This window comes from Diaporthe batatas (genome assembly GCF_019321695.1).
Source record: "Diaporthe batatas strain CRI 302-4 chromosome Unknown Contig00017, whole genome shotgun sequence".
Classification (NCBI taxonomy): domain Eukaryota; kingdom Fungi; phylum Ascomycota; class Sordariomycetes; order Diaporthales; family Diaporthaceae; genus Diaporthe; species Diaporthe batatas.
The window spans coordinates 1,143,925-1,171,275 of record NW_025408564.1 but is presented as its reverse complement, the minus strand read 5'-3'; the positions used below and the strand labels follow the sequence as shown (position 1 = coordinate 1,171,275).

General features: G+C 53.6%; 7 protein-coding genes across 7 annotated transcripts; 2 read left to right on the top strand and 5 right to left on the bottom strand.

Annotated features, from left to right (window-relative positions):
- Positions 1 to 274: 274 nt before the first annotated feature.
- Positions 275 to 1,988, bottom strand: KVR01_011837 (uncharacterized protein; the record flags this gene model as incomplete). Its single annotated transcript, XM_044790465.1, has 2 exons — positions 275 to 1,057; positions 1,161 to 1,988. The coding sequence occupies 2 exons, from the start codon at positions 1,986 to 1,988 to the stop codon at positions 275 to 277; spliced, it is 1,611 nt and encodes a 536-aa protein (XP_044638918.1).
- An 804-nt stretch (positions 1,989 to 2,792) lies between these two features.
- Positions 2,793 to 4,052, bottom strand: KVR01_012043 (uncharacterized protein; the record flags this gene model as incomplete). The annotated part of the gene is made up of 3 exons (XM_044784228.1): positions 2,793 to 3,667; positions 3,726 to 3,807; positions 3,939 to 4,052. 3 exons carry the CDS (start codon positions 4,050 to 4,052, stop codon positions 2,925 to 2,927), a joined length of 939 nt encoding a protein of 312 aa, XP_044639124.1. The 3' UTR covers positions 2,793 to 2,924.
- Positions 4,053 to 4,939: 887 nt separating this feature from the next.
- Positions 4,940 to 6,090, bottom strand: KVR01_012017 (uncharacterized protein; the record flags this gene model as incomplete). The annotated part of the gene is made up of 3 exons (XM_044784088.1): positions 5,802 to 6,090; positions 5,111 to 5,747; positions 4,940 to 5,049 (listed from the first exon to the last, which is right to left on the bottom strand). The coding sequence occupies exons 1-3, from the start codon at positions 6,057 to 6,059 to the stop codon at positions 4,940 to 4,942; spliced, it is 1,005 nt and encodes a 334-aa protein (XP_044639098.1). The 5' UTR covers positions 6,060 to 6,090.
- A 1,690-nt stretch (positions 6,091 to 7,780) lies between these two features.
- KVR01_011956 (uncharacterized protein) lies at positions 7,781 to 8,978 on the top strand (the record flags this gene model as incomplete). Its single annotated transcript, XM_044782141.1, has 2 exons — positions 7,781 to 8,302; positions 8,370 to 8,978. 2 exons carry the CDS (start codon positions 7,781 to 7,783, stop codon positions 8,976 to 8,978), a joined length of 1,131 nt encoding a protein of 376 aa, XP_044639037.1.
- Positions 8,979 to 10,900: 1,922 nt separating this feature from the next.
- Positions 10,901 to 13,337, bottom strand: KVR01_011926 (uncharacterized protein; the record flags this gene model as incomplete). The annotated part of the gene is made up of 11 exons (XM_044786061.1): positions 10,901 to 11,081; positions 11,148 to 11,418; positions 11,474 to 11,639; positions 11,720 to 11,836; positions 11,923 to 12,052; positions 12,138 to 12,234; positions 12,339 to 12,428; positions 12,559 to 12,688; positions 12,813 to 12,941; positions 13,016 to 13,126; positions 13,215 to 13,337. 11 exons carry the CDS (start codon positions 13,335 to 13,337, stop codon positions 10,901 to 10,903), a joined length of 1,545 nt encoding a protein of 514 aa, XP_044639007.1.
- A 3,586-nt stretch (positions 13,338 to 16,923) lies between these two features.
- KVR01_011998 (uncharacterized protein) lies at positions 16,924 to 18,229 on the top strand (the record flags this gene model as incomplete). Its single annotated transcript, XM_044785426.1, has 3 exons — positions 16,924 to 17,097; positions 17,169 to 17,250; positions 17,316 to 18,229. 3 exons carry the CDS (start codon positions 16,924 to 16,926, stop codon positions 18,227 to 18,229), a joined length of 1,170 nt encoding a protein of 389 aa, XP_044639079.1.
- A 615-nt stretch (positions 18,230 to 18,844) lies between these two features.
- On the bottom strand, positions 18,845 to 22,062 carry KVR01_011880 (uncharacterized protein). Its single transcript, XM_044785922.1, has 6 exons — positions 20,603 to 22,062; positions 20,232 to 20,539; positions 20,011 to 20,157; positions 19,380 to 19,925; positions 19,186 to 19,313; positions 18,845 to 19,120 (listed from the first exon to the last, which is right to left on the bottom strand). Exons 1-6 carry the CDS (start codon positions 20,754 to 20,756, stop codon positions 19,063 to 19,065), a joined length of 1,341 nt encoding a protein of 446 aa, XP_044638961.1. The 5' UTR covers positions 20,757 to 22,062; the 3' UTR covers positions 18,845 to 19,062.
- Positions 22,063 to 27,351: the final 5,289 nt, after the last annotated feature.

Here is a 27,351-nt window from a genome sequence, read left to right as displayed (position 1 = left end):
TGGAAAATGAGATTCGAGGGAAGGGCATATTACAGAAATTGGCGGATGACACCAGACTGATGAACAGAAGAATGGAAATTTTGGACGGGATGGGGAAATGGCCCGGAGACAGGTCGCCCGGAACAAGACCACCCACCAGACAGGAGACATGGCATCCACACAAGGGCCATGATAGCGAGGTGGGCGATCAGGTCACTGCCCACATTTAATCACGGAAGAAGTCATGCAGACCAAGTATTAAATTGTACAAAAACAAAAAGAAAAACCATCATCACTAATCAACTCCCCCCGGAGCCTTCTCCCTATTCGCATCCTCAACCACAACCCGCGTGACAACATTCATATGAATAAAAGGCCCCTCCACCACCGCCGGCTCGGGCGTAGAATAAACCCGTATCAGATCAGGATTGACAGCCTCATGCGCGCTAACATACGACCGACCCCAGCCCCTCTGGCCCCCAGACCGCCACCACCACCACTCCCTCCGATCCTTCTTCGCCTCGTGTCCTTGCCCCTGCCCCTGCCCCTGCCCGCGCCCGCGGTACATCCCAGAATACCCCTGACTGACCGGCCCGCTGATGACAACCGTATGCCCATAATCCCTCGCCGGCGTCCTCATAAAGCTGAACCGGTCCAAGCCCGTGGCGGCCATGTCCCCCGGCGCGCTGAACAGGATGGTCGTCGTCCACAGCGCCGAGTTGAACAGCCCGTTGGCGGCGAGGAGCGACCCCGCAAAGGCAAAGTACGAGATGCCCAGGTCGTAGCCCATGATGATGCAGATGCGGCCGATGACGAGCGGCGCGATGCACACCAGGTAGATGAACGGGTACACGAGGAAGGCCGGGTGGTAGCCCGACTGGCGGGGCGCCTCGCCCTCGAGGCGCGCCGACTCGGGCGTGTGCAGCCGGCGCATCGGCATGTGGCGGCAGCTGCGCTTCTGCCGCCACAGGGTGACGAAGACGATGGAGTAGAGGCCGAAGGTCAGCGAGACGGAGACGATGATCCAGAAGTAGTGCGACCACAGGCGCCAGGGGTTGTACTCGGAGCTGATCCAGCACTGTATCGCGAGGTCAGCAGAGGTCAGCATTCACCCTCGGCATACTTGGGAGACACAGATGATCTGTCTGGTGTTAGGTGGGCAGATAGACACCAGTACGCACCCAAACGTTAGCCCTCATGAAATACGACTCCCCCATGTCGACGACGGGCCCGCTGCGCAGGGAGCAGAGCACGCCGGCGGCGTTGATGCCGTAGGTGAAGAGCCATATGCAGCTGATCATCGCGTACAGCATCCTCCTGCCGGGCTTGTGCCCCAGCACGATGGTGCTGAACGTCGTCACCGAGATGGCGGAGAGGAAGAGGCTGGCGCCGAGGTTGCTGACGGAGCCGAACCAGCCCTGGGCCCAGCAGACGGCCGAGGGGGCAAAGATGCCGTCCTCGGACAGCCAGTGGATGCTCAGCCCGTAGGCCATGGCCTCCTGCATGTCGGCGAGGAGGAGGTGGTACACCAGGATGGGGAAGGGGTTGTATTCTTCCTCCTCGTCGCCCGAGTTCTGGCCGCATGCATCCGGGGCCCTCTCCTCGTCGGCTGCCGCTGTGCCCTGCAGCTGGTCTTGGTGCCCGTCCTGCTGCTGCGCCTGGTCCCGCTGGTCCTGCTCGAACCGCAGCCGGTCCATCTCCTGCAGCTGCTCGAGGATGGTGCGGCCCCCGCCGGGGTGCGCATGGCGCTGGTCCAGCCCGAGCGAGAAGTCAGGGTCTCTTATCTCGACTTGCTCCTGCCGCTGGGCCGGCCTCTTCTGGCACCTCCTCCATCGGAACCTGTGCAGCCGGAACGACAGCAGTTTGAACGTGATGAACAGCCATAGGAACGTCGTCGTGACAAATGACAGCACGGAAAACACAGTCAGCACGGTAAGGCCCCGGCGGTGGTATTCGGGGAGCGGCGCGAGCGTGCTGCGGTCGCCCGCCGTGGGGGGCGTCATCGGCATCTGGATCGGATCTGGCTCCTTGACCAGGCTAAGCCATTACCCAACGCGAGGCCGAGGACCATCTGCGTGTGCAGGAGTGGTGTCAAAACAGCTAGAGGGGGAAAAGATGTTATACTAGCCTGCTGTGGGTGTCTGCAAGCGAGAAGACCTGATACTGCCCCGGATGGAGCGATTAGAAGCTTTGCAATGACTCGCCTGCGCAGGCTGGATGTGCTCCTGCTCTCAATCTGCGATGAGCTGAGGTCGATGAGCGGAGAACAGAGCCATGGCGTTCGTTCCTGGCATAGTCTCGGTTAATAAGAGGGCTCGGGCCTTCCCTAGCTGACCATCACGGCTGATGTGAAACTCCCGTGACTGCCGTCGCGCGAGCTTCTGATTCAACAGCAACGGCCCGTGGAGGTGCTGCAAAACCTTTGTCAGTGCAGATCGGCATACTCATTTGGAGTAGCTCGAGCCTGTCCCGATGGCACGGCTGGCTGCAGCCTGTGCGTCATGACTGCGGTATAAACTCGTCGTGCGAAGTCAAATTAGGGTTTTTGGGGACTGAATCAGCCGTAACATCCCATCGAGCGTTTGCATAGATATCAGCCTCATCAAGATCCACTCCTCGATCCACTTGATCGTTCTGGATTCCAAGGTTTGTCGTGTCGGCTGATTTGTCGCGGGTTGGCACAGGAATCCCTCACGGAGAGGCATCTTACTTGGTCACCGCAGCTGCAGGAACTGATCTGCGCGTGTCTGTGCCAAAATACGCCAACAGCTAGGCAGATTAATTTGGTAGCTTTGTCTGGGGATGGTAGTAGTCTTGCTCGGGTCTCTACCAGCCCCTCGAGCCCAACTCCCTACAAGCTATCATCTTCTCGTGCGATAGCTTCTCCTGTGACGGCCTCCTCTGAAATAGCCCCCGAGTCCTGTCTGGTGACCATGGACCTTTCCCTACTGTGCCTGGTCCAGATCATCGTGATACCAAGTCCATGCTTTCAATTTGAATGTCTTCATGGTCGACTTCTCCTCGGGTCTGTCGAGTCTCCATCCCTGGGTACGAGAGGCATTGATAAAGTCAGCGCACTGTTTGCACCACTGCGTGCGACCAATTGTGTTACACTGGGTGTAGTGTTGCATCGGTAGGGGGTTGTAAAACCATGGATCGTCAGTGAGCATGTACCGCACATCGCAGCGGAAACATCTGGAATCCTCAAATCCCCCGGCCTCCGGCCTGCTCTTGTTCCTGATCGCGGCGTCGATGAGGCGGCCCCGAGGGATCAATCGTGACGATGTGCCGTCGACGATTCCACGTTCCTGCCGGATCAGGAGATGTAGCAGCTTGGCTCTCACGTCCTTGTGCTCGTCCAAGGTATCCCAGATCTCGCGCAGGTCGAGCATCTCCAATCGGGTTACCCACAGAAAGGCGACAAACTCGGCCTGCAGAGGCCGGAAGACGGCGTGGGCACAAACTTCTCGAAAGGCGTCCATGAAGTGTCCCAACCATATGGGCTTGCGCCCGCAGCCTGTGAGGTACTCGAGGTCTTCATCGGTGGACGCAAGTAGGAGCATCGCATTGAGGTGGTCGTTGATTGCCGATCTTACGACTGACTTCAGGCTGACGAGCCGTAGATAATCGGCCAGTTTCCAGCAGGAAAGGCAGAGGAGAGGAGTGTTCAGGGCACTGACGTCAAGCTCTTGTCCCCACCGTCAGCGTTTGGCGGTCTACGCTGAGCTGGATGGTTTGAACTGTACCTTCGCGGTAGAGATGCCGAATCATGAAGTCGACTGCTTCGGGCTCAGCCTCTGGGAACTCAACCTCGCAAGAGGTAGCTTCCTGTCAATCGAGGTAGTGTTAGAGCACACGTGTCCATCAGGAGATGCTTTTCAGGGATGACGTGCTACAAACGGTCCGCAGAAGGCCTTCTTGAACCACTTAAGCCTCGACGAGAGCAGCGCACGATGGACCTTCCAGGTACGACCCTGGCATTTGATGGTTCCATCTGCAAGGATGCCCGAATGGAGCAACTCGAGGTCATTCTGCTGAAAGCCTTTGGAGGGGCTGTCTGACGGGCACTCCATTTTGGGTGTTGTGCTGCGGAAAGATTGTTCGTTGTGGAAGATTTGAAAGGACTTCAGGTTTTCGTTTTGCGCCAGAGGCTTGGGACGAATTGGCCCAAGTGCAGGCAAGCGCTGGAGCTCAGCTGTGTTGGTGGTTCCTTCTTCAAATTCTTGGGGCTTCTGCGCCTTCCGGGTTTGCCTAACACCTGTTGGCTCACATGAACACTTTGCTCGAGTTTTTGAGGTTCCGCCACGCAGCCATGGTACCTCTCATCCATGACAGTCCCACTAATTGTGAACCGATAATCAGAGCTGTTGCCCTGCCATCATCCACTTATCGTGGAGGCAGATTTCGCCATTTCCACCTGGCTGGCCGTTGACGCTGCGTAACGATGCCGAGCGGGAAGGGACCATCGATGTGGCCCTGTTCCAAGAGCGCTGGGTCAAGGGCCAAACTGAACCTGCAGCCCTTCTAGGGACCTTTGCCAATCACACTCGCTGGCACCATCTCGCGCCCAACCTCATCGCAAATGCCTCATCCACACTCATGATGTCAACCCTGCGAACAACGCTGGTCACTCGCAACGGCAGTAAGTGGCGTCTCGATACTGTCCGACCTCCAAGATCGAAATCTAAGAAGAATGACACAATTTTTTTATTCCATTCGCTTTCCTCCCCTTCTAAGAAACTTCCAAGATTGTGTTAAGCTATAATTTGTACGAGGTGGTGAATAATGTCTGCAGTCCTCATGTCCCTACAAAGCCCGCCTCACCTGACTGGGATCCCTGTCATCTTGTTCGATTTGATCTAAGTACTGGACGATATTAGGTGACCCAATATCTGACATAAAGTTTCGTGACTGCCACCACATAGACGATAATCCCCTTGCTACTCAGATCACCGCCGCCTCAAGTCCAAGGATGTCCATCCTTCCCGAGCTTGGCGTTCAGAAAAGCCCGACTAAGCAGATTGTCGCCAACAATCAGATCCTTATGGGCTTCCATCTCCTCGATATCCCCTTGCGACGCCGACCTGTATTAGTGAAAGCAGTGATCTTGGAGAACTGAAAGGCGACTTACAATTGACGCTGAGCAAGCCGCCGCGCATCCACTCGGCGCGTGGAGTAGACAGGAAGAGTGTCCAACTACCACTGAGAGCGGCGCTATCCTTGGCATACGGCCGTAACGAATCGACAGTCATCCCGGTCAGGACAATACCCGGCATGAGCGAGAAGACGCGTATGCCCTGGTGCTCGGCGTGCAGGTTCTCCATGATGCGGACAAGGGCCAGCTTGGACGCCGTGTAGCCACCCATGCCAGGGAAGACGCTGCCGATGGCGCCCGTCGTGAAGCTGATGACGGTGCCGACACCGTCCGCCTGGGCGAGAAAGTGCTGCAGCACCAGGTATGAGCCCAGCACGTTGACCTGGAAGTCGTTGAAGAATGTCGTGGCATCGACGGCGCCGATGGCCCCGCCTTCCAAGCTGCCCGCGCTGTGGACCAGCACGTCGACCTTGCCAACCGCCTCCTTGGCTGCCGCAAAGAGCGCCGCCACCGAGGCCTCGTTGGTGATGTCGACCGCATGCGCGAGGACTTTAGTGCTGGGCTCCGGGGCGAGACTCCGAAGTCGCGTGGCGACACCCTCGAGCACATCGACCTTGCGCCCAGTGATCACGACGCCGGAAGCTCCCGCGGTAACCCACGATTCGGCTATGGCCTGCATCTATTAGCCACACATAAAGAAGACCGAGTTTCCGGGAATCGTGTCTACCTTGCCGATGCCCCCCGAAACGCCAGTAATGAGCACTGTCTTTCCCTTTGCCGACAGCTCGGGCTGGGTCGGCTGTAACAGTGGATAAACATCACGGCGGATTTTCTTCGTCAGCTGGTAGGGCAAGGTGAAGGCGTTAGGGTCCGAATAGTCCATCGTAGTTGAAAGTACGTATTCTTGTTTCACGGGCACGAGAGTTGCGTGAACTGGGTCGAGAATGTGAACCCCGAGGGAGCGGGTGGCTCGGGTGTGTAGCATGCGCGTTGGCACACATGTGACGCCCTGAGAGGTACCCAACACCTCCGTTGCCTGCTTGGCATGTTGGTGGGCCTCGAGGCTACGTCTCAATTAAGTACCTGCTATGAACCCTCTGAGTACGCATCGCGATATCCACATTGAAGGCTGTGTTTAACATTTTCTTGATATACTAATGCTACCCCTCGGGGTATGCATTAATGTGATAATGTTTTAGGTATATTATGTAATCATAATAAGAAGATCACGTTGAGCCAACGTCCACACACTCAGCCATTTCTGTTCACCACCCAGTACAAAACTTTACGTGTAGGACCTATAGAAAACCATGTACCTGATCAGGATTTTTCAAATTTTTGATACATAATGTACAAGCCCCTTCTGGCACCCCTTCTGGCCTTGTGGCCTTGTGGCCTTCTCGCCTTCTAGTATTCAGTTGGCATCTGAATACTCAGTTGGTACGTAAACGGTTAGTTGGTACCTGAAGGCGTGCAGGCCCGAAGGCGGGCAGAAGGCGTGCCAGAAGCGGCTTATACCTTGAGTAGCATAAATCAGGGAAGGAAATTGCGTGTAGAATTCTTGGCGCTGACTCAGAGGGTACTTGTAAATGTGGTTCCGCTTCTATTCCGTATACGTCCGAGGACATACATGACGCCTTCATACGGTGGTAAGCATTCAAGAGTACTTGCAAATATAGGGGAGTTGCCAGCAAGAATTGGTACTGGGTAGCTGGACATTGGCTCGATCACGTTGAGTCTGAATAAAGTATTCCGAGGGACAGGGGAGATTCGTTGTGTTCACATCATGTTCTCCCATGGTTCGAATTGAGTGCGGAAGTAATGTGCGCGGTCCCTTCAGACTACTTAAGTACCGTCTGTTGTCTGGCTGAGGGACTTTCCAACTTGCCTGTAACGTAACCACAAATTCTGCAAACACTCCTCTTCCTCTACTTTATTGTCACACTGCTCTCGTCCTCTGCTCTCCGTCGCCGTCACCTCCCATAGCCATGACGTCCCCGTTCTCTCGAGTCGAGTCGTTCGCGCCGATCCTCCAAGAGCCCATCTGGCACCAGGACCGCGAGCTGGGAGCCTCGTCTGTCGAGGCGAGAATCAGGCTTGCATATCAGCGAGCGCGAAGTCTTACTGAGGCAATCGGTTAGAAAAGCTACACCATTCTTGGCCTGCGATCAACGCTGATGGGTAGTAACGTTCATTTAGGAATGACGACTGAGGATATACGCTCACTGGGGCCAAAATTCTGGGACTTTCATCGTCACGGTCAGAGTTGATCCCCAAGCTATATTATCACCTAGAAGTTTTAGTGCTCATCCTCTACCAGCCTTAACCCTCGACTCCGGTGTTTGGACAATACTAACCATTCATTGGAATCTCTGTATTGGCACAATTAGCTCATTTCTTCCTGAGCGGTCGGACCTACTGCCCTTGCTCCAAGCCTTAGAGCGGTTCGACACATGCGGCGAGTTCTTGTTAACCGAGCTGGGCCATGGGCTGGACGCCAGAAATCTTGAAACCACCGCGACCCATCAAGCCGATGGTTCCTTCGTGCTTCATACTCCCTATCCTCGTGCAGCGAAGACAATGCCCCCTAGTTCCCCTCACTCTGGTATGGCGCGCACGGCCGTTGTCTTTGCCCGACTCATAGTAGCTGGTAAATACCATGGCATACGTCCATTTATCGTTCCTCTGAACGATGCGTCAGGTGCGATGTGCCGCGGCGTTTCATGCACCCTGTTTCCCGCTCGTCCGGGAGCCAAGGCCATCGATCACTCCTCGACGAGCTTTCACCACGTACCGCTACCGGCCAACGCCCTGCTCGGACATCTTCACGGCTCGCCCGAGGACGACCGGAAATCCTTCCTGCGTGCTATCCACCGCGTGACCGTCGGCACGCTTTGCCTGTCTACAAGCAACGCTACCGTCCTGCGCGTGGCGGGCTGCATTGCCGGTAGGTATAGCGCCAAACGGCGGGTCGGCGAGCCGATGTCGGTTCCTATCCTCTCCTTCAGCACCCAGTACGGCCCTATCGCACGGGTTCTTGCGCATGCCGTCGTCTTTGACAAGTACGCGATGGAGGCGATGCAGTTGTTCACCGCAAACGTCGGAAAACCAGACATGGGGAATGTGATCGCGAGCATTTTCAAGGCTACCGTCCTCGACTATACGCAGAAGGCATTGAGTGAACTCGTTGACCGATGTGGCTGGCAGGGTCTATACGCTCACAATCAAGTCAGTAGACTCCTCGCCCCATGATAGAGATGTCTCCGCAAGAGTTAACATGCAATGACCTCTTCAGATTAGCGAGTTATGGCTCGCCGAAAAGGGCAACAACATCGCCGAGGGCGACCTTGTGGTCCTCTGCATCCGACTCGCGAGTGAGATCCTTCTCGGGCGGTATGCACCGCCGAAAGCCCGTGACCCGCAGTGTCTTCTGGCGCTCCACGAGTCCGGAGTCTGGAACGAAACCCGTCAAATATTGGCGTCGCTTCACGGGGGACACCGGGGTGAAGAGTTCAATGCCCATGTCCTACCGCTGTCTCTGCCGTTGGTCCGGGCTACGGGCCAACGGATGGCATACGAGGCTGCCAAGGATGCTATGGTACACGAAAACGATCACGGTTTCGGTGTCACGCCGCAAGTGCTGGCCTTGTATGAGTCCACTTGTATGATGGAAGACAAGAGCTGGTATGTTGAAAACAGTATTATGTCGCGGCTGGCACTGCTGAACCGCGATGTCGATGCGCTGAACTCTATTTTACCGTTGTTGGATGGCATGATTAATGACCCAGCTGTCGACTCCTTCATCAATGCACCCATGGTTGATCAAGATAGACTGGCCACTTTTTTCTCCACTTTGCCATCATTTCAGGGTCCACAGACCGAGCACTTTCTGGCCAAGATATGAAAGCATTGTCATGGTGTGTCCACCAAGATATCTGAGGTCAAGTTGATCATGTGATCACCTCGCATATAGAACTAAGAGCTCTTGGGAATAAAGTCCGAAGCTCACACATTTAATTCCAATTTTTTTTTCTCTTCCTATATCACAACATAATGAATTAACTCCAAGTTGACGATTTTCCCAGGCTCCAACTCCATGCTCCAGCTGTGACTTGTCACAGTGTGCAGTAAGGCCAGGGCGGCGCACGTGACAAAGGCCAGGAGACCGCGACACATTGCTTCGCTGACGAAATTTACTTCATATTTCGTACATAATTGATGCTCGAGCCATAGCTTTTTTTTCTGGCTTCAGCCTTCGTAGATACAGCACGACACGGATTGAAAGAACCACTCTACAAAGGAACACATGCCACGGAATGATCATCCAAGCGAAGAGGTGGTCATGATGGAGTGATTGGAATGATTACCGTTGGGCAATGAGGGAACGAATGGATATATAGAGAGGATGGATTCTAAAGTTTCCTACCTAGACAGTCATTATCTCAGTGTTTAATTTCAGCATCTATCTTACCATAGCAGCCTTAGTAATCCACTTTCTATTCATTTCAAATCCATTACTTAAGCGTTGGTACAAAAGGATAGAGGGACCCAGGGTTATGTGAATTAAGCTATTACTCCTTATGGGCTACATCAAGCGCCTATCCAGGCCAGAATATGTGGTGTTGGTTCAAGTTGAGGGAAAACAGAAGTGGAAGCGAAGGTGCGAATCGTTCATTGCGGATGGAGACCGGTCTATCAGACCGGTCTATAGCCACGTCACCTGCATCAAGTCCGCCGATCCGAGGGTCCTGCAGGCTTAGTCCTACCTTATATAGGCAGGGCTATCAGGAAAATGCCATGCCCGTAAGAAGGCTGCGATAGGTACGCAATGATCTACATCGTCTCGAGGTATCGGGCATGTCCCTCCAACAATCAGTGTTTTCTTGCTAAAACCCTCCTCTTTCGTTTTCATAAGTGTGGGTGGAGTCTCTACACAGGATACGGCACGTACAGCATGGCGATTGGCCGAGACACCCAAATTGGCACACTGCATACAAAGAATTCCTTGGTTGTTGGGCTTGGCCCTGCAAAGACCTTCTGCTTACAAGGCGGAAAGATAGGCAGATGTACAAGGGAACGGGGACTGGTAGCGCTCGAAGTCGGCTCGTGGGTACAAACCACCCTGGGACAATCTTGGCGGTGCCTAGTCAGCTCTGGAGGTGGCCAACCAGCATGCTCCCGCCGAGCAGTTGCGATCCGCATCCTTCACACCGACTTGAGGTTGTTGCCGGCTCATACACTATTGAACCTGCATGCAGTCATCCTCAGCTTATAGTTGTGTCGAGTCAGCTCCCCTGGTCTTATGGGCGCATCTCACCACATCCCATGAAGGGACCCCGGGCCCTGGATAATATGCTAGACCGGAAAAGTCTGAGAACAGGGGCTGCACTACCGTCTCGATACTGGATCACCGCGGCTATTATGAGCAGCCGCGTTCAAATGTATAAGTTGCGCTGCCCAGCTAATGTATTCTATCATGTTGAGGCGTAATCCTAGCCTAGGTAGATCGACGAGTAACTTTTGTAAGGAGCTTTAAGAACGATGAACTCTTCGAGGGTCTAGTGTTGCAGATAAGCACCAATGTAATGTTATCGCACGCACTTTCTACCGACCACTTGTCACGAAATTGGGCACAAAACTTTGTGTAAGGACGATTTATGCTTGGACGGACTGAATCAGGACAAGAAGTCGGTCCTTGAACATTAAGACGTGCTATTCTAGATGGTGTCCTGATGCTATACCAGTTGCCTCGAGGTCCCACGTTGTATTTTAGATAAACGAGTCCTCCACTTTAGCAGTGTTGCGAAATTGACCATCCGCACAAATTCACCTCAGCCCTTGCTCTTCGACAGGCGTGAAAATCACTGCAGTGGTTGCCTTCGGCAGCCTATTCGCTCTCCAGATGAACCAACGCGGCGATCCGGGTTCTGCAAGCTCGCAGTTATAGTTTAAAATCACCTGCCCAAGTACAGCCTTCATCACCGCAGCTGCATAGAATCTGCCTGGACTATGAACTTGTCAGTGTCTCAATACCGCAGGTCGTGTTACCCCGATTGTAGGTTCTGCGACTCACCACGCCATTCTGCCAGTGCCCCAGACGTGCCACGGATGCTCGACGTCATTCAGCTTCGACGGGCTCGGCTGCCGGAAGTCAAGGCCCTCGGCGCTCACAGCGCCGACCCCTGTGTGTTCAGCGAAGCGGAAGCCGTGGAACTCGAGCGGTGCTGGGTAATATTCGGCGCTCTGTATCATGCTTTGAACTGGTGTGCAAGCCCATTCGCCCGGATTTATGGTGATGCCGTTGGAGAGCGTAAACGGTTTCAGCGCGGCGCGACGCGTGCTCACTTAATTGAGATTTTAGACAGAGAAACAAATGGAACAGGCTCTGGCTGAACTTACTGGCCTCAACCGGGGTCACGCGTGCAGACTCCTTGATGAAGCTGTCCAGTAGGGGAAGGCCCGTGGATGTGCGTTCGAACTCGGCATACCCGGCATGAAGCTCTTCACGCAGCGGTTGGACGTACTCGGGATGGAGACAGAGGTCATGGATCGCAAAGGTAATGGTCTCAGGGAGGCATCAGTATGGAAAGGAGAATGTGGTTCGAGAGCATACAAGCGTGGCTGAATATGCGAAAAGCTACTCACCGCTGTAACTGCATGGACTGAACCAAACCATATTGCCATAAGCTCATGCACGATTGTTTCTGGTGCCCGAGGTTTTGAACGAGGCGATGATTCCATAATCCATTGTATGCAGTCGGCCTGGCATAATGTTCAGTCAATCGAAACCGGAACCCAGCCCAGAGACAACAAAGCTTCAGGCGTATAAAATGTTACGCGGAGCTCACATGATGGGGTACTGCATGGCCTGCAGCCTTCAAATCACGCTCAAGGCACCGTTGCTCCGCTACGGGCAACAAAGCTTCGAAAACAAGCCTCTGCGATTTGAGTCGTCGACCCATGGCCCGGCCAACCAATCTGAGTGAGCTCATATTAGTGATATGACATTAGTAATGATTAAGAAAGGGCCACGCAAGTGGACCTCGTCCTGTGTGTGACGTACCGAGCCATGGAAGAGGGTAATAGCTTTACAATCTCCGCGCAAATGAGTGTCTCCTCCACATATTCCAGAGCTGACTGCATGAATTGCTCATTCTTAGCTGATGATAAGATTGTCTGTCAGTATACTGGAGAATTAAAAGGCTCAGCCGTTTTCGTGGCTGTACTAGGAAAGAATATTGACAAACAGGAAAGCGTGTCCTACCTATATCTTTGCCAAAGAACGACACAGCGTTGCAAAAAGCCACCAATCTGAGCATCATGGGGTAGACAGGCGAGTGCCTTCTGCCTGTTTCTGCGAAAAGCATCACCCTCTGTCAGAAACGTCGGGGACAGCGGCCAAGTGTTGGAATCAAGTAGTAAGTTACCTTTCTCAATACGATGGGTTGTATGAGACTCATTAAAGCGCGATCTGATAATAACACTCAAATCAGGTAAGATTTCGGGAAGGTTGTTGGTCAAGAGCGTGCGCAGAGCACGGATGAAACCGACGCCGTCATATCCACGCCCGTCAACCCAGTTGAAGTCGTGCATTGTATACATGGGCTGTAGCAACTGTTCGTTTAAAGAATATCAGACAGGTTAGCTACTTTACTAATACAGATATGTACAACAAAAGCCTTTTTCGCCGTCGTGGTTTTGATGGAAGAAGAATGAGCCAGCCGGCTTCGGTACTGACCTGCTTGGAAGCTGCGTGGAGACTCAACACCGATTCAGGGGCCGAATCGAGCTCCTTAATATGCTTCGGGGATGATACGAAGATGTAGCGGTTGTCCGGAGCATTGATCTCAAAAGGATCGCCATTTGCCTGGACAGAGAATCAGCATTAGAGGTTTGTTCCACTTAAAGATATATTCCAGCCAAATCAAAGGTTGAGCCGACCTTGTCAAAGGCGTTTTGGATTATATTAGGACCGTGGAACAGGTATATCCACGCCAGCATTCTCTTGCGCACCCAATTGGCCACAGCTCTTGGCCATTTCGAAAACGTCTCCTGGACAGGGTCAACAGCCCCTTCTAGGTTGTGCACAATGAGCCAGATGACACAAAATATCATTATCTCCTGTCACATATACACGCACACTGTCTCTGAGGATCAGACCACAAAATACCGCAACAACTACGAGAGTAGGTATGCTGGTGGCGTTTAAAAGGGGCCAGAAATGGGGGAGCCCCATGGGTGAGATCTCACCGTTGACGGACATCTGAAATGAGTTTGGATGATAACGAGAATGATAGAGATGGGGTAAATGTCTACTGGAACATTTGAAGATGTCGCGTCTGGGATGCCCCTGGAAGTCCAGCATGCGATACTTATATGTCATCTTGCTGTCTTCCGAGCTCGGCACCTCAGTTTCTAAGTGATCTACTGCACCCTGCCTCGTTTGGATATCGCTGAGCTGATCTAGACGACTCGCTGGTCAAGTCGGATTCCAAAGCCAAGCCACATGCCGCTAAGCTGTGTGTAATCCTTGACATGGCAGCGTGAGCCAACATACTATACTGTATGCAACCAAGTCACAAGAACAAGGTTTCATTCAAGGATTTGACGACGAAGATTCCGTGAGGCAGAAGCCAAGATATGGTGAATGGAATCTAAATCCAAGTATGTCCCTGGACATACAGGGCTAGGCTCGGCATTGGATGAATTCTCATGCAGGTGAGACCCCATGTGGGTCTCAACTTTGTGAGGCTTCATATTTAGGATCACAAGTGCTTACTTTGCACCACGGGCGCAACATCATGCACTCCGTGTATTCCCTCCTGTTCTTGCCAAGTCCCGATTTTCTCTTCGACGTACCCTATGGTATCAGTGGCTGCAAATGGTCCTCGAATCGTGACGACTCCGAGTCGCGAATCTGGAGCGTCTCCAGGCTTGTATAATTACCTAGCTAGAAATTCACATTCATTACTCCGATTATCCACATTCGTGTTCCTTTTCACTGACGTGAGGAATGCGGTAGATTGTACTTGACCCGTGACGTGGGTGGTCACAGTGACTAACCTCTAGCACGACTCTCCAGTCACGGTGCCTTCGAACATGGGTCACTTAATATCCTTTTACTTGCCGTGACTGGACTTTTGATGATATTGCGGAATTTGAGTCAACTTCAAATGTCACACCATGAAAGGCTCCCCAGCAGCCACCCGTAAGTTTCCCTGATTCTGAGAAGAGTTACGAGGTTCTCGTGGCCGAGGGCGTTGTTGGGCTCGCCCCTATCGACGAAATTACGGGTTTTTGAGAGATATTCGGAAGTTTGTACTCCCGCAATCTCGATAATGTCACTTTCAGTTTTTATGTGTAGGTGCGTGACAGAACCAGTCACCAGATGACTTAAATGAATTCTCCGCAAAACTCTCAAGCAGAACCGAAAGTCCGTCCTACCGACCACCGACCGCAGTGGACTGCCTGTGATCCGACCTCGGCTGAGTAAGACCCTGTAAGCGATGTCTGACGCTTGAATGCACATTAATAAGACAAGGAACAACATCAACCAGACACGGTGGACAATATGGGTCGACGAGGTCTCCGCGAACAATTCCTAGATGAACGTCATTCGCAACCAGATCACGCGCAACCTCAATGTCCTGAGACGGCCCATCGCCGAGCATTTCGCTTGTTACTCTTTCCACTTTTGATAGAGTACCCAAGAGAAAGATCTTCTTCAAAGGCTGATCGAAGAAAGCTACTTCACCAGTGATCCGGCGCAGCTCAACCCGAGCGGATTCCTCGCCATCTGCCAATGATGTTCATTAAGGACATATCGAAGCACTCAACGAGCTACACGGTGCAAAAGCCCAATCTTGGACTAAGTCACGGCCGACTCATCACTGGGCTACATCTAGGCGCTGCGCGTCGTGAGCGCCGCTTTGCTGAATGAGGTCGGTGAGACATGGACCCGACAGGCGGTGACCACACTCCAGCTCATCGACTCCGAGGTACGTGTGTCAATGAGCCTCACCCCTTCCAATGGGGTTGGCCTGCCTTGTACCGTCATCAGCCCGCACGGCAGCACGGTCCAGAAGGGCAAGAGCCAGTCATTTCATGTGCCCCTGTCTTGAGCGTTTGCCACTGTATGAAGGCGCAGCATACGTTCCGAAGGGTTTTATACGTATGGGGATTTGAAACGAAACCACTTCATTTGCCCAGGGAGCTGTCCTGGCTATTTCTGTCGCGCCTGTACACTTTGATGAAGTGATATGCCCCGATGCCGACCTGAAGTATTTTCAATCGTTTCATTTCACCCAACCTGGAGCGGTGCGGGATATAATCGATGTTGCCGCGAGCGCCTCTTCAACGGACGAAGGCTCGGTTAACAATTGCCAAGTCAATGTCACGAGCACCGTCCCCGCCGCGACGCTCCAGGAGTCAAGACATGAGCAGAAGAAAAAGCGCGCACCATTTATGAGTCGTGTTGGGCTTTGAGTTTGGTGAGATACGTGTCCTGGTCATTTTTTCGCCATTTATGAGGTCAGTGTCTTCGTCGGGCACATGCCATGCACTATGACATCGAGCACCGGCGCGAGGGCAGAGCGAGCATGACGCTGCTGATCTGGCTCAACATCCCGCTGTTCAATAACCTCAGCGTGCGGGTACAGCGCAGAGAGCCGGTGGAGCTGCCAGGGTGAAGTGCACGGCGTCCTTTCTGACTTCGGGCTGGGGTGGTTTGCCCTTTGTCTGATTTGCCTCCTCTTATCCTGACCATCTTCAGATCTCCTCATGACTGCCGGACGAAGTCGGCATACGGGATTCTGGTAATGCTGCACGTGCTAACCTTTGATGTGATTTGCAATAGATCTTCTTGGGGTGTGCACGTGATGATAGACATTGTGTTTCTTCATAACATTTATTTATTCAGTGTACTACTCTTCCACCTTCGGAATGATGCTTGATTGCCCACCACATAATATATAGTTTTGCTTCTATTCCGTATACATCCGAGGACATATATAGCGCCTTTATATAATAGTAAATATTTAAGACCTAGCGCTTAGAAAAATACAATACCGATAATAGTAGTTATAATACGATAGGTGCTTATAGCCTTAGCCTTACGATATATAGATAAGGCTAAAGGGTACCGTCTTGACGACGGCGTTGACTAGAATTATAGACAGAAGTAGCCTACGGGCTAGTCGCCGCGAAGGAGTCATACGGCGAGACTAGGTCTAAAGATGGTCGCTATATAAATGAATCACACCAAGGGAAGCCCAGCTAAAAATCGTCCCTCCAAACACATACACACACACACACACATGATATGTTTGGGAGACTGAAAGTGGAGTGCTGTCGAGACTTGATTTGGACTTTGCAGAATGGGGTGTTAGGACTGAAGGTAAAGCCAACTCTGCGAAAGCAACATTGCTGGCAGGTTTCCAGTCGCTTCTGAGGGAAAACTTGCGACTGTTCATACCGAAGACTGCCTTCAGTGTGTCGTCTCAAGCACTTTCAAAACAGCCAACTGAACATCGTCAAACGGGGAACATCATCTTGCCTCCCACCTCCTTGCTTACACACCATTGCCTCACTCCGTTTGAGCATAGAGGTACTAGTAGTCCGTCTGTTGCCTCTGCGCACACTCAAACCAAGATTTTCATCCCATATTTGGCAGCCACGTTCCCCAACAGACACTGCACCAACCCCCCAACGAGTTGACTCGACAGTTCACAACCTCCCGACCTAACACTTCACAACCCTCAAAGCCGACACTTCGCTACCTTCTTTCCAACTTGATCACCAGCCTCATCTGAGCAAGCTTCCCTTCCTGATCGACACATCAGCAGCCCAAGATGTCTCGACCCAATGACGGCGGCAGCCTTGACGACCCCGACATTCGGCTTTTCGAGAGCGGTAACTTCGCAGATGCCACCATCGTCTGTGGCGATCGGACTTGGAAGGTCCACAAGCTCATTCTGAGCTCTCGGTGCAAGTGGTTCAAGGCTGCCTTCTACGGGAACATGGCGGTGAGTAGTATCGTCACCTCGTCAAGTCTCAGAGTGATCCTGCCTAGCAAAGCTAATAGCAAATGCCTCAGGAGGCTGAGTCTGGTACGATCGTCCTGCAAGAACAGGAGGCCGAGTTCGTCGAGGTCATGCTTCGCTTCATCTACGCCAAGGGTGAGCACGGATAACGAAATCTTGGGGAAAATTCAGTTTCACTATGTCTCTGACCATGCAAACAGATCCTGACATCTTGGCACTGAGAGATGGAAAAGACATACCACTGGCAGTCCTCTGTGTGGAGCTTTTCCGACTGGCTGACTTCTTTCTACTCGACAAGCTGGCCGAGGCCGCCAAGTATGAGCTCGCAGCCCACCTCAGGGTGCACATGGCTGTACAGGACAAGGACAAGGCATTGTTCCCCGATACCCTGAAACAGGTACTGGAGTCGATCAGATGTGCTTATCGAGACGAAAGCACAGAACCTATTCGACAGGTGCTCCTGAACTTCATGTTCCTGCGGAAAGATCGACATCTTCAGGCTCCCGAGACCATTGCTTTGCTTGACGAGATCCCGGAAGTAGGTAGGGATCTGATGAAGACCTTCCTCTCCATCAACCTCACGACCAATGAGCCCAACGCGAACGAGTTACCGAGAGCCTTACCCGTGGTAGAAGCCGTGTACGCAGACCGTTTAGTCTACGTGGCCGGTGGCCCAATCCTAAAATTCAAGCATGGGAGCAGACCACTCAACTCCCCGTGCGTATTGATTCCTCAGTTTGATACCGTCAAACACCACGAACCCTTGTTCAAAGTCCGTGACGCGGAAACAGCGACATCGCTTATCGGCATGGGGTGGCTCGTGCCCCACACAGGGAGCTTTTTGACGATCGCGAGAAATGAGGATTCCAGCATTGTGCAGATCTTCCCTCCGCCTAGATCACCACTACTAGCCGAGTTCAGTACTTGCATTCGATTTCTTTGCCCAGCGGACGCAAAACACTACGTCAGCCGGTACCGCCGCGCCAGGCCTGAAATCCAAGAGCTGGAGAAGTCGGCTGTCGAACTGGAACAGGAGTTACGCACTGCTCACTACCGGGCTACCAAAGACACACAAGTCGAACATCGGGGTTCTGCTGTGTTTCCGCGGGAATGAACATCGCGAAGCACGCCTCTTCATGCGGTCGTTTTGCAGACGAAACCCCACTCACCACAAAATGCCATGAGCGCAGCTTGCACAGTTTGACTTTCGATGTGGACAGGTGTTCCAGCGACCCAGATCCCCCACGACACGGACATTGAAAGACGATCATGCTGCGGGAGGACAGCAGTTGTGCTATAACGCATCGGTGGAGAATAAGGGAAGAGCATGCACAGAAGACAGGTCACAGCAACAGCGGTGAGAAGACCCTCGATTGAGGAGGACACTGAACTCGTTGTTGAAAGTCTTGGTGGCATACCATTCAGAGTCACAGTTTTCACACCTCCCCCCTACCACCCTTTTCCTTTTTTTTTTTGGGCAAAAGTTCCCCGGCACCAGCATGGAGGACATCGTACCCACACCGAGCACGAGGGTTCTCCTGAATCGCTGGAAGAGTGCAAGGACAGAGGATTGGTTTTGACGCGTGGATGAATTCGACGGATCAAAAAGGCACGCACGCACGGAACCAAAATCACCAGCATGGCACTGAGCAGCGGCACCAACAAGGATACGGGCAAAGCCTATGCAGATTTACGAAGGGAGGCTTCTCAAGCCAATATGTACAGTAGTCAGAATCAAAAGGTCTCGTCTCCAAACGACCGAGCAGTGCGTTTTCCCCCGGGCCTTTTTGCGAACAAGTCCGACCAGCATGCGGTGGGGCAGGGCAGGGCGGGGCAGGGCCGGACAAGGTAGCAGCAGCACATAGGTCCCCCCTCAATCCCATCCTTTTTCTTTCTTTCTTTAAACCCAACAAGAACAGTCTTGCATCAGTGACAGTCAACAACAGTCTAGTAGGTGCTCCCGATGGGTCCGAACTTGATGTTGCTGTAGATGACGGTGGAGTCGCTGCGGCAGGGAGGTCAGCACGACGGCACACCCAAACACTGGCTGGGGAACTTTGAAGGACTTACGCGTTCTGCGACTCGACGTCCGAGGGGACACCGCTGCTGGTGGCACACGTGCCACGGGCGACACCGGGCTTGCTGGCATCAGCGCTGACCGGGTACGACGAGTCGAGCCAGAGCATGTTGGCGTAGTGCTGTTGACGGACAAAGGTCAGCCTCTCTCCCACCCTAAAACACCACACCCAGAAAGGAAGACTCACATCATCCCACAGCGACATAACAAGAACCATCCCCTTGCTAAGCGCAGAGTTCATCCCCGAAAGCCCACCCTTCTGGCTAAAAACATCCTGGTCGCCAAAAGCAGTCTTCTGCGCCGTGCACATGGCCGCCGTGATCGAGTTGTAGCCCGTCAGCCCCGCGACGGTCGACTTGGGCTGCTGGATCTTGACCCCGTTCTGGATGTAGTACTGCTTGATCTCGGAGCTCGAGAACTGCGTCACCACCGTGAACTTCTTGGTCGTGTCGACCGTCTTGCCGGGCCCGTAAAAGTTCTTGTTGCCCATGCGGTAGGCGTTCCAGTCGCACCCGTCGGGGTCGCAGTCGCCCGCGTACCGCGTCGACGAGTACGTGCCCCCGCACGCGTCGCCCGAGCACGAGTGTTGCGCGTTGTTGGTGCACGGGTGCGGCGTGAAGGCCGTGCTGATCGAGTTGGCCTCCCACACGTCCATCTCGGCGCAGCACGAGCCCGAGCCGCCGACGCCCGCGTTGGCGTCGTTGGAGGATGGCTTCCAGCCTACGGCGTTGGCCTGGTGGTTGGGGAGTTATGTTAGCGGGGGTTTATTACCTGGGGATTTTCACCAGGCTGGTGATGAGCACTCGAGGGGGACATACCTGTCCGTTGATGAACTTGAGGTCACGGGGGCACTGCGAGTCGCAGTATCCGGTGCCGTACTTGGCGCCGGCCGTGTTGGTCGGGTACTTGGACATGCCACCATCGGCGTCCATGGAGACGAAGTAGAGGGCGCCGTTCAGGCCGCACTGTGATTTCCGCCTTGGTTAGCCCTGACCTTTCACCGGATGGCATTGATCTGGCAGCGGAGGCGAGGACTCACAGGGAGCTTGCTCAGGTCGACGTCGAACGAGAACTCGTTGTTCAGGAGGTTGAACATCTTGTACTTGGTGGCAGACTCCATGAGATACAGCCGGCTGCCAATGTTCTTGGTCTGGCTCTGGGTGACGAACTTGAGCGACAGCGCGTTGCCGCTGGTGGTGGCGCCGTAGGTGGCGGCATAGTCAGCTCCGTCGAGGACGCAGTTGGCGGCGCAGCTCTTGTTGTCGGGGCAGATGGTCGTGTTCCATGTGTTGCCGGTGTAGCAGTTGGTGTAGCCGTTCTTGTCGTGGACCCATCGCCAGTTGGAATCTGTGAATTTTGTGAGAAATGTTGTCTTTCATACCGTCGGCTCTGTCCCAGCCCGCAACATACCAATGACAACCTCTCCGTTGTTGGTCGTGCAGCTCGAGGGAGATGTGCATGACTGCCAGGTCATGGCGGGGTGAGTCTCGGCCTTCTGCGTGCCGACGCCCTGGGCGTTGACGGCAGCGAGCAGGCTGCTCGCGACGGCGATTTTGCTGATCATCTTGGTATGCTAGGGGATTCTGCTGATCCGATGCTTGTCTGGGGGTTGTTTGTGCTGATCGATGGACCGAACAAGCTCACCAAGAAATAGCCCAGCTCTTGGGTTTATATACTGCCAGATACAAGCTTCATGTCTCCGGCTGGGCGGGTGAGATGGGCACTCGTCGAGCCAGGGAGAGCTCCCAAAGAGGAAATTCGGCGAGGTCGGAGACGTGATGTGTGGAGGGTTCATTTGTTTAACACGCTCCAAGAAGGAACGATGGCCCGGCTTCCGACCTCGAGGGCACTCTGCTGTCGACACGCGGGTGGGACGTGGACGATCCCGCCCCAGGAGCATATTTACCGGAGGGCTAGACAGGGTGGTGGGAGATGGATACGCCTCCCAGCTGGCAGGGCCAAGGCCCATAGGCGCTGCAACAAGGTCGGTGCGTCTCCTGACGCGCGCATGACAACGAGGATGGCCAAAGAGCCAAAGCCCAGACAGAGGGCCGCATGTGCCCCCGTGCATGGCCGGAACGGAAGCGGCGACCTCAGGATGCAGATTCGGGAATAGCCTTAGATCCACAGTTGCATCCAAAGTAAGATCTCGGTGAAAATAATATGAAGGACCAGAGAAGACGATGTGTGTGCGGCAAGCAATATGAGCAGCCGAAACGTTATTGGACCATGACGAGACCTGCGTCAAGGTTTGCGTGGCCAGGGGCAGCTGACTGCAGCGTAAATCTGCTCGCAGGGTTCTCAACACCATATCCGAACCAGGAGCTGAGCTTCGCTTGGGGGCAGTTATTCCACTCTCTCCCTCATACCTACCAGTAGGTACCTAGGTAGTCGACTCTTTGTGGCGGGAGCTAGTCCCGAACGACTGCACGGCACTATCGTTCGTCTCAAAGGCCACTCTGCAGCGACATCGTCGATAGGCATCAGACTGAGTAGCCGTTGCCCACTCTTTCCGGCTCGACTTCACCGGGTTTCCGGATATATGGAGCCACTCGCCCACGTAGCCGCATGCATGTCACTGTGACCTCCACTCCGCCGCATATGGCGAGCCTGCTTATACCAAGCGACGCCGATGGGACCTTTTCAGGATGAACGGTGACAGCACCAATGACCGCCTCGCTACAGCCGTCAGACGACAACGTCGCCCAGCACGCCTCGCCGTTCAGGGCAAGCGTGGGCATGTGGCGTGGCGGTGGGTAGACGGAGAATTGGGATTTCCGACAGTAAGACGCGAGTCGACCCATGTTGTGTGTACAGGATTTTCCCTTGCACTTTGTTAGCGTGAATACATGCAGTGTCACCCTACTAACCAATCAGAATCTCCTATTTGAAGTTTAAAACGGTACCTCTCTCCCGTTAGCCTAGTTACCGTTTCATTAATGTAAGTCTACTAGGATTGACTTATTTTTCTAGGTATTTATAGTAAAGGTGACTGTATTTTTTGGTTCTCTGACAGAGTGTGAGTTATGGTAGGGTCCCCATTACCATCAGGGTAGAAGTACCTTTTTAACCTTATTGCAGGCAAAACCCTGTACTCTGGTGAGAAGACATGTCGGCATTGGTCGCTCTGAACCCACATGACCCGAGGGCCAGGGATGGCATGTACATGCGTGTCGTCGTACGAGCCGATTTGTTTATGTGACAGGCGGCTAATCTCGGGGAGAGCTGCGCTGGGCGAATCATCCTCCTGTTCCTGGGCTGGCTCGCGGTTGGAATTCCTGATTCAGGCGTGGTGCCAAAAGTCCACATGTACCCTCATGCTCGGATCGGCTATAAGTTTGCATGTATTGGGAGGCATTGGTGGACGTAGGTTGATTTAAGGTTGGATTGGACAGGGATCGGGCCTCGACTTTGGCTGGCACTCGTTGGAACTTGGCTTTGATGGCCGGCAGAGCTCCTAACGTGGCGTCTGGGGTACATTGCGGGGGATCGCCTCTGGCAGCTGAGCACAAACCGGCCGGGCTTGTTCGATTGGGCGCCCAAGCTGTCGAGGGCAGACCAGACGTCGATCGTTGCCGTCCTGCCAAACATCAGTTGCCGGCGCTGGGAGGTGAGGCGTCACGCCGTTGGGATTTAGGTGCGGAGTGTTATCCTCCTGTTTTCCGGAAGTGGTAAGATGCCCTTCTAGAAATGTGTGGGGAACCCTCGCTCCCCAGGTGGCCCCTCGCACCATTATTCTGCCGGAAGAAACCTTGTTTGAAAGCTTCTCCCATTTGCTTGTTGTTATTTTGGGGGCTCGGGCCAGCTTCCCCCACCCACGGGTGTCGGCTTCGGCCCCGGCGGGGATGCGAATGTTGCTGTTGTGGGCCATGGATGTGAGCAGTCACAGGATGTACGGAGTACGTAGGATTATGAGAGCATCTCAAGTGCTTGTGAACTGTTTGCCCTGAAAGACCGGCCAGGTGAGATTGAGACGGTATGGTGTTAACTGTGTGATTCGACGCCTCATTCGTGTGAGCCATCGTGCTGATGTGACGTTCCAGCGCGGAAAAATCCCAACCAAGTGAGGCTGGGGCAGTGAATGACAGTGTGCCTAGGTATGGTTCTTGTGCGTCCTTTGAGGGCTGGACGGAGGATTTGAGGCCGGCTCGTCACGCTCAGGTTCCTTTGATGCATGTCGCCCGACTGGTCTGGTGGGTCAGCCTGTTGTAGCATCGCGCCGAGCCCGAAACAGGCGACATCCTCCAGAGCTCTGACTCCAGTGCTGCGGCGTCAGCACCGTGCCTCGCAACGGCTCTGACTTGTGCATGGTACTCGTGACATGTCGCTCTTCGCGTTGGGCAGCCCACGGAGGGTTGGTACCGTGGGCGAGTATGGTTGAGAGCGAGTTGGATGTACTGGGGCGTGTTGACCGGGCCGTGATCCATGAAAAACAAGCACTTGCAGTGCTGATGAAACGGGCTCGTGAACTCGAGCACGGAAGCGTTATTAACGGGGGCAGGGATCTCAGACTTCGGCGCTGGTGGTATTGGACATGGGCCCGAGGCTGGGGATGTGGTTCAGTGGGACAATTAGCATCCATTGATTCTCTGGGTGATTGACTTTAGGCTGGATGGAAGAAAGCAGGGGAGGAGGAGCAACAGACGATCAAGATGTAACCTTCGTCATCTCCCCTTCTCACTGCAAAAGCCTCCTGAACAGCCTGGTCGTTGTCACCCAGAGCAGCGGCGAAATGGGCAACTCTGCCTTCCGCCTCCTGTATTCTGCCCCTTACATCGACGCCACGAGAGGCTGTGCCGTACCAGCTGCCGCCGTTATTGTCGCCGACACAGCGTCGAAACATTTATACTGCCAACACGCACACATTTAATCAGTCATCGAGGCTCTCAGGCTGTGGGACGATGTCGTCGACGGCGCATGTGGGGCCAGCGTCCAGACGCGTCGACAGTCGTTGACAATGTCGCCCACCGACTTTCTTGGGGTGCATGTTTTCGTCGAGCGGATTCGAGCCGGGCGCAGAATTCGGCGGAGCCTCAGACAGCCATGTCTTGCGGATCAGAGCTGTCGTTCTCGAGGCGGCAAGGGCGAGCTCGGTCGTGGGGCACTTCTGCTGGGCTTCAGGGCGTGGCACAAATGACTGATCCAAGCTCGACGCTGCTCGTGTACTGCAGGGACGGTTGAAGATGCTGCTGAGGTCGGGCTGGAAGAGTTTGCTGTGTGAGGGGGGTGTCGTTGGTCGACGCCATGCCGAAGCATCAGGCTCCGTTCAGGCTGATGCGTGCTTTGAACCCAGGGCAAGTCGTGGCTTGGATGGATCAGGCAGGGCCAAGGTCAAAGCTCCATGGTGACGTTCTGGCCGTCATTGGGAGGTGCAGTTCCCCTGCAGGGAAGGGCAAGTCCACCGGGCGGGACTTGCCGTGCCAGGGGAGTCTGATGGCCGTCATGAGCCATGAACTGGTACAAATCGACATTGTGAGTCGCATGGTGAGAAAAGAGTGAACAGAGTCATTCCACGGTGAGAAAGGAATGGGTGAGTTCATATGTCAAGTCTGTCCACGGTGTCATCTCAAGGCAAGTCAGATGTTTAATATCCATCTCACTGCTGCCAAGGTGGTAAATGTCAATCCTTGCCCTTCCGCACTTCTGCCAGCGTATAATCTAGAGATGAAAAATGATGCCAAGCAGAGATCATCACTTGGGGAGACAGCATTGACAGGCCGAGTTTAGGCTGCGATCGGCAGCACTTTATCCAACCGACTGCCCGCCCACCCAATTGGCTTGCTTCACTGTACCCGCCATATTTCAACAATATTGACTTTAACCAGTTCCCTGTGTCCTCTCCACTCTTTTTAATCCCGTTGGTCTATTGTAAATACAGACAGACACTCTGGGTGATGTTCACCATCTATGATCTGACACTGTGAAGCGGGTATCCTCTCAGATGCGCTATGTCAATCTCGTCTCGGCCATTTCAATGCCAGAGACTATGTCACCGTGTCATTCTAACAAAACCGCTCGGCATTCAGGTGATTAGTGTCAGTATGAAATAAAAGTTCTAGTGACTCTATCCTCACGGTTGAGAGTGTGGCAGCAAGCAGATCGACAAAACGGACCACCACAGCTTTGCAGCCAGTGTGCATATACCAGCTAACACTTTTGTTCATTTGCAAATTCTGATTCACAATGTCCATCAGTGCCCAGGTGGGCTTGCACCTGGGAGCTTGGGGACACAGGGCCTACGGAACATGTGCGGGTTTCCCCATAACAATGTGGAGAGGAGTGAGAGGCCATGAATGTTCGTGGATAAAAATACTCAAAGTCTTCCCAACTGTTTCGACGAATGAAAGCTCCTCGCATCTACCCCTTTTGACCAGTTGGTCGTCTTACCAATGGTGCATCTCCTTACATATCCCGAGCTGGCATGGCAATAGATTAATCAAGTCTTGGCGTACTTCATCTCAGAGTGCCAGCCGAGGCAACACCAAGACATTCACTATTGTTACAGTGCCTTGTTTGAAGAACTTGAAGAGAAGAAGTTGACAAACCGGTGAGACTGAGTCCAGCCAGGTCAGAGGAATATCTTGAGAAAAAAAACAGCCCCCTGATGCCGAGCTCCACCACGCCAATATAAAAGACCCCGCCAAATAGAGTTGTTCGCGGACGAGTTTCCTGAACAAGTCCCCTGGATCGGCTCCATCGTCTAGACAGGCGCAGTCGCGGCCGCGAGGACAGCAGCCGCGGTCCGAGTGGCCAAGGTCGTGGTCCCATAAGTGCTAGTCACGCCGCCGATGGTACACGTCGTGCAGAACCACCCGCTGGGCGCGGTCTCGAACACCTTGACCACCAAGGTACATTGATCACCAGGCTTTTCGAGATGGCTGGCGAGTGTGTACGGCGCCACCGTGTCCGTCCGCCCCGAGGGCTCGCCGACCCTGCACGCGCTCGTGGCCGTGGCGCAGGGCGCCGCTGGGTCCCAGGTGCCCGAGAAGCCGGCAGTCGGGACCGTCACGGTCGATTTTACTATAGCGGTATTGCGCAACCGGTCGCAGCGAATCCCGGTCTGCCTGGGCACGGGGCGGGGGTGCCGGGTGCTATCCAGGTGGGCGCGTCAGCTTGAGCTTGCCCGGGCTGAGTAGGTGGTCTTACACGTCACCACTGGGGTTTTCTCCCCAGATGGGTTCTAAAGGATGATGAGTGTATTGAGGAGTTGCTATTCCAACCGCGGCGAGCGCCGCAAGTACAATAGGCACATGCATCTTGGATGGGAAAAGGCAGGCTGTTGATCGTTCCTCAGTTAATATAAGGGTTCAAAGTGCTGAGTTGTTGACTAATGGATCTCACGTAGTGAAGACAATGACAATGGGTCAGGATGGAAGTCAGGTCGAGGGAATGATGGCTGTCCCGGGGCTTTTGTAATGTTTGTAGTTATGCTATCCGCAAAGGCTAATTAATGGTTCAACTCATGGTTCTTGAATCTCCCATCAAATATTTACAACCCCGCTTTGCGTGGTCTGCTAAAATGTCGTAGCGAGGGGCGCGCAAGTAGACCGTCGGTCTGTCACCTCAGTGGGGAGAGGCCGGAAATGAGACGGCGTGATTTGATCGTGTCGACCAATACCCAGTGCTGTCATACCTAGGTAGGTTAATACGACGACCCGTTTAAAGCTAGTTGTAGCCACGAATAATAGTTTTGACCTAGTGCTCTGGCTTCTTTTCTAATCCCTATATATGTATATGGCCCCTTCATACCCTAAGTTCTTACTGCGATACCAGATAATTATGATCCACTGCCAGCCGGGTTCTGTCCTACTCGCTCGGGTTTGAATTAATACTTTAAGTGGCATCACCAGTAGATTAGGTCGCCTTGGTTACGTCTGTGAAGGTAGCATGCCGCTTCCCTGAAGTCCTGTGGGTTGTCTTTCGTTCCCCGCCGCTGGGCAGTTTCTGCTGGCTGCAAGAATGGCGTGCCACGGTGACAAACAACAAGGATGCAGCTTTTTCCACGGCGCTCAAGTCTTGGGTCTTAACTTAATGAGCAAGGGCTGGTGATCAGATTTCCATGCACGCTTCTCGAAGTGTCAAGAGGAATTTGGGCCTGTACAGATCTATGGATGTGTGAATATGTATCTCACGACTTCTTAATGAACATGTGCGAAATC

Coding starts and splice junctions, on each gene's coding strand:
- KVR01_011880 (XM_044785922.1), bottom strand. CDS start 20,756: ATGATCAGCAAAATCGCCGTCGCGAGCAGCCTGCTCGCTGCCGTCAAC. Junction 19,926..20,010: donor TCAAGTTCATCAACGGACAG/GTATGTCCCCCT, acceptor CCCAACCACCAG/GCCAACGCCGTAGGCTGGAA. Junction 19,121..19,185: donor GACGTCGAGTCGCAGAACGC/GTAAGTCCTTCA, acceptor TCCCTGCCGCAG/CGACTCCACCGTCATCTACA.